This window comes from Aptenodytes forsteri, unplaced genomic scaffold (assembly GCF_000699145.1).
Source record: "Aptenodytes forsteri isolate BGI_AS27 unplaced genomic scaffold, ASM69914v1 Scaffold526, whole genome shotgun sequence".
Classification (NCBI taxonomy): Eukaryota; Metazoa; Chordata; class Aves; order Sphenisciformes; family Spheniscidae; genus Aptenodytes; species Aptenodytes forsteri.
Window position 1 is genome coordinate 125,339 of NW_008794596.1, and position 8,256 is coordinate 133,594.

Here is an 8,256-nt window from a genome sequence, read left to right on the forward strand (position 1 = left end):
CGACTCCTACCCCCACCCCGACTCCAACACCCACCTCCGAAATGATCGCCGGATCTCAGAACGTGTCCCGAGAGAGCCCTTGTTCAAGGCTGGCGCAGACGACTCCCGTAGACAGTGCTCTAGGAAGCAGCCGGCATACACCCATCGGCACACCGCATTCGAACTGCAGCAGCAGTGTCCCTCCAAGTCCTGTGGAATGCCGAAACCCATTTGCATTTACTCCCATCAGCTCCAGCATGGCTTACCATGATGCCAGCATTATATCAAGTAGCCCTGTGAAGCCAATGCAGCGGCCTATGGCTACCCATCCCGACAAAACCAAGCTTGAGTGGATGAATAACGGCTACAGTGGTGTTAGCAATTCATCGGTTGCAAACCATGGCATTCTTACGAGCTATCAGGAGCTGGTGGAAGACCGCTTCAGGAAACCTCATGCTTTTGCTGTTCCTGGCCAGTCATACCAGTCTCAGCCGCGCCACCATGATACTCACTTCGGTCGCGTGACTCCTGTTTCACCTGTGCAGCACCAGGCAGCCCCTGTCAGTAGCACCACCAAGCAAGAGGGCTTTGCTGTTCCTGCTCCTTTGGACAGCAAAGGGACCGGTTCCTCTCTCAACAACAGTCTGAGATGCCGGAGTGTGAGCCCTGCTGTCCATCGCCAGCGTAATCTCAGTGGAAGCACTGTTTATCCTGTTTCAAATATACCACGCTCTAACCTGACACCTTTTGGAAGTCCAGTGACTCCTGAAGTTCACAATGTATTTGCTAATATCCATGCAGACACCAGTGCCAATAACATAGCGCAAAGAAGCCAGTCAGTCCCGTTGACTGTGATGATGCAGACAGCCTTCCCGTCTCTTCAGAAACAAACAAACACTAAAAAAATAACCAATGTGTTGTTAAACAAACTTGATTCTGATAGCGATGATGCAGTGAGAGGTTTGGGAGTGAACAACATGCCCTCAAATTACACAGCCAGGATGAATCTCACTCAAATTTTGGAGACATCCGCTGCTTTTCCTGGTGCCAACCCACAAAATATGATCAATTCCAGCACTTCAGTTTATGAATTTCAAACACCAAATTACCTCACAAAAAACAGCAGCACCGATCAGATCAGTTTTTCTTCTGGAGATAACCAAGCACAATCAGACATCGGAGAGCAGCAATTAGATTTTAGCAGCACTGTAAAAGACCTTTTAGGGGAGGACAGTCTGCCAACAAACCAGCAGCTGGTGAATCAGGTGGCATCAGATCTCAATAACGTTGCATCTGTCTTTTCCAGCGACATCAGGTTGTCTTCCGAGCTCTCAGGCAGCATTAATGATCTGAACACTTTAGACACAAATCTACTGTTTGATCCAGGTCGTCAGCAGGGACAAGACGATGATGCTACACTGGAGGAATTAAAAAATGACCCCTTGTTTCAACAAATCTGCAATGAATCCATTAACTCAATGACTACATCAGGTTTTGAGTGGATGGAGAGTAAGGATCATCCTGCTGTTGAAATGTTGGGCTAATCTTGTTTTATAGTATGTATGTAGCACACTGTATCTAAAAGACAGATGTATTGTATTTGTCTTAATGGAAGTGCCTCCCGCAGCAGAAACACTTGCTATGTGTTGTGGCATTTTTTAAAAAGTTTGCTGTACCCATTGCTTATTCTTCAGCAGGGAAAAGGCAGTCTTACCAATTTTAAACAAACTTCTGAAGACGATGGGCTATCAAAGAGCCAGTATTAAAATTTGAATTTTATAGTGTTTCCCATTCAGCATTTCTTATTGTAGCAAACAAAGAAGTGGTTAATAGCCAGCCAGCAGTGACAGCTATGGTTGAGGCTTTGGGAGGGTTTTAAGTCGAGCTCGCTAGTAGGCTTTCCATACTTTGTATCGCTTGTTAGTTCTTAGTAGATGATCCTTACTGACCTTTGTCATTCAGGTCTGAAACGCAGGGTGCCTGCAAATGGGTAGGTGGTGGGAGTAGGTGCAAGTGAACCGGGTGACATGACCATTGTGTAGCTGTCTTGAGCACTGCACGGTGGTGAACTGTGGAAAATCTCTCTAGCACTGGTGCCATTGACATCGCTAGTAAAACACAGAGATAGGAAAAAACTAACAGGAATGATCAAGAAAGATGCACTAAATTTTTTATTTAAGAGAAATAAATCTATGTAGTTATTTTATCCATTAATATTCATGACATACTTGATATTTTAGTTCTCACTTCAGTGTTTTTATATTAGGTAAAATTAATGCAAAAAGATTTTGAGCACTGAGATTTAATCTAGGTATAACACCCTATTTTAAAGTGATAGGTACTGTTTAATTATTTATCAACTCTAGAGAAGGAACGTGGTATTTCCCCTCTTTTTTTTTAAATAAAAGAGCTGCTGGAGCTCATTAAAATACTATTTTTAAAGATGCATTTTTTTAAGCTTGCTCTTTCCTAACCTAGTGGAGGGTGTAGGAAGATGTTATATTTTCTCTGTATTTCAGTAGGTTGAGCCTTTCTGTCTGTCGTGCTCGTTCTCTTTCTCTCAAACAAAAGATGATTAAAATATTAGAAAATGTGGTTGATCTAAAAATATTTCATATAGAGCCATAATACTGCCAGGCACTTTACAGATACGCAGTAAGAGATGTGATCTTTCTTTTGGTAAAACTTCTTTTAAAAGTACTTACTGTTTTAGGAGCCTGAATTCCACTTTCATAAGTGATTTGACAGGACTGGTGAATCTAATTTTTTTTTTTTTTTAAGAAGTCCTTAACTGCCCCTCTGGAAAATGAGATTTAGACTTCTGCCTCACTAGTTCACTTGAACCAAAAAATACCTTTTGTTTTATCAGCATGGCATGGATCTCTCTAATGGTGAAGAGAGAGAGGTACTTAACCAGCTACGGCCCTGATGCTAGAAAGAGGATTTGCACAGGCAAGCTTTTACAAAAGAAGTGGTGCACTGAGGATGCTACAATACCATCCCTTAAGCATAGTATAAAATTGATTATTTCTCCTGTGAACTGACATTTACAAAACAGAAAACACATTGCATTACTTCTTTGAATGAGCAGTCATGAATTTATGATGGGGGAGGCACAACAGGCCCCCCTAGATGTACTTAAGGGGAAGATGCTCAGATTTTTTTTTTAAGTGTCTTGGTGGTCTTCTGTTTCTTCAGATAATAACTTGAGATCCAAGTACTGGTCATTTTTTTTTTTTTTGGCAGTGCTGATTAAACTTGTGCTGCTGCATTGGCACTTGAGGTGCTGGTGTACCATGGCTTCTCTTGCTCTTGCCCCAATTCATCACCAGTCTGTGGCCTCTTCTGCAGGGACGAACAGTTGTGCCAAGCTATAGCACCTTATGGGGGCCCGATTTCACTGTGCTTGCATCAGAAGTTTTGCCACTTTGTAAGGAACAAACTCGGAGAGTTCAGATCCCTCCTTGAAGCTCATGGATGTGCGATGGTGCGGTTTGCTTTGTTTAAGACCAAGTGACCCTTTTAAGTTTTTGTTTGTTTGGGTTTTTTTAAGGAAATGGAGAGGAGACTAAAAACTGCATGGTAGCCTTCTGCTTGTTATCTTGCCAGGTGTCTGTCAGTAAGGCTTGAACCATTTTTCTTCTAGACTAAAGTTGCTGGAGGCAGGGCTTGAGTTCTGTACCTGCCCACAGCCTTTTGCCAGAGATGTGCTGAACATCCTCTTACCTTGTTGACTTCTCTGGGTCTGAGAGACACTCAGCACCTCTTCTGTTGTGGTTTGTTGGGTTTTTTTTTTTCCCCTGACCCTGTGTGAAGTGCCAGCACTACTGTGAATAGGTGAAACCTACCTTCCGATGGAGAGTGACGGGGGAGGATGCAAGCGCCAGTGCTGCGGGGAGAAGCCGCACATGTGCTGCAGCAGCCCATGCGTTTGCATGACATGCTTGGCCTCGCCTCCAGGTCACTAACACGAAGACTGATGTGGGCTTGGGGGAAATAAGTTTTTTGCCTAACTCCACTAGTTTCTTAAGAACATTTCTCGGAAAAGCAAGAGTAGATTTAAAGCTGATGCATTCTAAATTATGCAGCCATCACCAAAGGTTTTTAAAAGTGCGTTTAAAATTATTTTTAAGTACAAGCATTACATTGGGCCTAACATGACTTAATTAGCGGAAATATTCTATAATCAGTGGATTTAAAGCAAATATATGTTTAATTTAAGAAGCGTTAAATTCAATAAGGATTGTTTCAAGTAAAATCCAAGGCACAGGTGCAGCTTTGTACATTGGTATGTATTATTTTAGAGGTGTTTGTGTGTTGGTGTTATAATTAATAACATTAGGTCCCTGTACTTAGTGCTAGTTAGTTCTTTACTATACATTGAGACAGAGCACTACTGCACACCAAAGTATGCAATACCCAAAGGAAAATTCTGTGATTCTAACAAATGGAAGCCTGTCTGTGTCAGATACTCCAAAACTAAGAATTTGAGACAGTTCTGACCCCTTGTTTACATTATTGGCTTCCTACTAACATGAGGAATAAATTATTTTGATAGCAATTTTTGCTAAAGTATACAAACTAGTGACTTTGTACCCTGTGTACAGTATTGCAGCAAACACTTTAAATTTGGTTGGTTGGTTAGTCCAGCAAACTTTCTGGGTTCATATATTGCACTAAAATTCTGTTGAACCTGTGGCAGGCACATTCCTTAGGATAAATGCAAGAAATACAGCCCACAGATTTTAAAAAAAAAAAAAAAAAAGGAAGGTTAATGTTTTCCCTTCCCCGAAGAAAACAAGCTTAGGATAAATGCAAGAAATACAGCCCACAGATTTTAAAAAAAAAAAAAAAGGCAAAACAAAAAAAAAACTTTTTAATGTGTTTCATTATTAAAAGGCAAAATGTCATTAAAAGTGACAGGTGAAATTGTCTTATGTAGCAATGTGCATTGATCTCAATGAGATATTTCTATTTCTTATTCTCTTACATGAGAATATTACAGCAGGAAAAATTAAGTTTGGTTTGCTTCACCATGTTAATACATGATCACAAAATGTGCATGAGTGTTAATGACTTAATCTTGTACAGTACTAGATATATTCCTGTAACCACTTTTATTTTTTTTATTCTTTTGCTGTATTGAAACTGGTTCAGTGTTAACCAGGTGAGCATAGTTATTCACAAGTTATTTACTTTTTTTATGTTAACTAATTCAGCTTAGTTATTGTTGAATACGTTCCTTTCTTGGATTCTTTTTTTATTGTTCTGGTGTTGAAAAACATTTTTGCATCATTTTGTCATGATAAGAATTCATGAAGTAAATAATTTGCAAATAATTGCAATAAGCACTGACTTCTGAACTGAAAAGAAGGAAAGCGTTTCTTGTGCATCTGAGCTTCATATAACAGTCTTGTACTATACTGTGCTTTATTTACTGCACCATAAGAAAAGAAAAATCCCTGTTCCATGTTTTCATTTAGTGCAGGAAATCCAGTTTCTCCCCTCTTCCCCAGTGTTTTGTTGTCTGTTGAACTGCTGAAACTACAGTAGTGGAATATTGCAGTAGCATTTCAGTTATTTTTTTTATTGAAAGTGCTCAAAAATTGTTTTTTAAATGTTTTCAAAAACAATAAAAACATTTTATATTAAAATGACTTCTGGAGTTTTTTCTTTATATGAAAAATGTGCGTTAAGGTTGACCTAAAATACAGAGCTTTCTAGTTTGTGCAAAGACAGATCACAGCTGTCCAGCGGTACCGACTTGCTGCTGTTGCTGAGCCCAGTCATACACTTAAAGCTGAGCATGAAGGTGAATCTTCCTAGCTGGGATGCCTTGATCAGTCTGTGCTCTCAGAGTCATCTCTTGAGAGAAGTTGGTGGTAATGGGCTTCTGACCATTCACTTTATCTTTGTATTCCATTTCTGTAGGTATCCCTTTTAAGTGGAAAGGGGATCCTTTCCTGGGTGCTGATACTATTACATTTGGGGGATAAAAACAGCTGCAGCTTACAGTTGAACCTGACAGTTCAAATTTACTATGCAATACTAAAATACTACTTTGGCCAAGGCTGTACTTCAGAACGTGGTGGTGGTAGTCGTGCTGGTTAGAGTTGTTGTCACGTGCAGCTCATTGGTGCTGCATTCATCCCGCTGTGGGTGCTGGTCAAAGTGTTTGTTTCGTGGCTAGGTGGTGGCTCTTGCTGTTGTGGCATACAACATACCATTGCTGGTATAGCTATCCACGGTGGCGGTGCTTGGCTGGTTTTGCTTTTCGACACTAGTAAAGCACTCATACAAGATAGTGTTACGGTGCAGGTTGGCTTGCTGCCATAAAGGGGAAAATACGCTGTTTTGATCTATGGAGTCCTTTATTTGGGTTGTAAAATTGTATATAAACCCAGCAGTGTTCCCAGCACAGTCTATGTGAACATGATGGAGAAGTGTTGCCACAGAGCAGAAACTGGCTACGAGAAAATGAGGATGAGGATAAATAATCAGGTTTTCACGCCAAAAAGATAGCACTGGTTAACAGTTAGGTTCCATCCCAGACTACAGAGGTGCTGAGATGAGCTGACAGGTGGCAGATTTGATGGTGGCACAAAATCAGCAAAGAAAAAGATCATCAGGGAGTCATAAATCAGGCGGCATGAATGAGCATCAGAAAGACAGATTAAGTTTAACACTACATTGGAGGGTATGCTATTAATATATCTCACTGGATTCTAAATTAATGTGCTCTAAAAAGAGTTCTCAATAAACAATTCATGGACATGCTTTCTCCATGTTCCACAGTCATAAAAAATGCAAATTAAAAATTCACAGGGAATGAGATAGAGTATAATGTAGAAGATATAAAAGGCTATTTTAGAAATTGATAGTTCATCTGAAGTAATAATGGGTTTTAATCGGAACCTCTCAGCAGTAGACTGGAAAGAATTGGCCTTAATGGTTAATAAAAAGGGTCATAAAAGCAAACAAATCTGTGACTGTGAATGGAAATGACCTAACAGGAAAGACTTAAGAAGGTAGAAATGTCAGACTAGATGCGTGATCAAAATAACTACCTCAAAATGTTGAAGTCATGAGCTTTGTAGGTTTCAAAAAGACTAGATGTTTATATGTTTAATAAAGACATCCAGAGTAAATTCTAAACAACTGCATCTCCAGAAATAGAAATCCGCATGCGTGAATGCAGCTGGTATGCTGGTAAACAGAATTCCCTGTCTAGGGTCATAAGGATTGCTGTGTTGAATTAGCTGGTGGTTTGTGTAGTCTGTACAGTGTCTCTGGCCATTGATACCACCATCTTCTCCAGAGAAAGAAGGCCTGCATTATTAGGTGGTCGCAGAAGAAATTGCCTCCACGAAAGGTGCTCTCCTATACCCAAGAGCTAGAAGCTCAATCTGAACCCAATGCGTTAGAGCTGGGCGAGTGGACTAGGTGACCTCCAGAGCTTCCTTCCAACTTCACTTTGTCAACATGTGCATCAAGGCTGGAGCGTTGAGTAGACCTAACTGGATCTGACTGTGTAGCATGGCTGCTCTCACTCAGGTAAAGTTTAAGCGTAATATTTGATTATCATCAAATTCATTTGACAGCAAATTTTAATTATCTCGACCTCCTCTGATGCGTAAGTCAGAGATAACCAATACTTGGATCTTGATGCCCTCCTCCCCCTCTTACAAATGGTGCGAGTTAAGCTTGGATAAGGAGACGAAATATGAGAAAAATGTATAGTGAGGCTTACAAATTGGGGAATAACTCTGGAAAGCAATTCCAAACTAAAGAAATGAGCAGTGACCTGACTGTACACTTAAGATGTTTCTGAATAATGCTTATAAGGGAGTGCAATAAAACTTGCAAATTTTGTGGTTCATGTAAAACTTTTAATCCACATGGTGTTTCTAATAGTTACCTGTAATCATCCGGACCGCAAGACTGTTACACATCAAGCAGTTAAATGATCCACATAACGGCTAACAATTAGCCTGAGTATGCCCAGGCCTGTGCTGCGCTGCGCTGTTCCTGTGTTGTGCTGTGCTTATCCTCTGGCAGCAGAGTAAACTGGGCCAGGTAAGCATAACAGAGGAGCCTGCAGGCAGCTCCCACTTGGTGCTGGCGATTATGCCACCTGTGTGTCCTTGCCTTTATCTAAAAGCGCAGCAAGACGTTCTCATGTGAACATCCTTTCTGCTTGGCAGTAGAAATGATGAACAGACTTGTTTTCTTGTAAGAAAATCCCGTAAGAGCTCAAATGAGCAAAGTGGGGTAACC

At 40.6% G+C, this 8,256-nt stretch overlaps 1 protein-coding gene across 1 annotated transcript in view; it reads left to right on the forward strand.

The window, feature by feature from the left end:
• The window catches only part of RFX7 (regulatory factor X7), a 21,114-nt gene extending 16,396 nt beyond the window's left edge, over positions 1-4,718 (forward strand). The window contains exon 8 of the mRNA XM_019470307.1: positions 1-4,718. Within this exon, the coding sequence (XP_019325852.1) occupies positions 1-1,523 (1,523 nt within the window). The 3' untranslated portion in view covers positions 1,524-4,718.
• Positions 4,719-8,256: the final 3,538 nt, after the last annotated feature.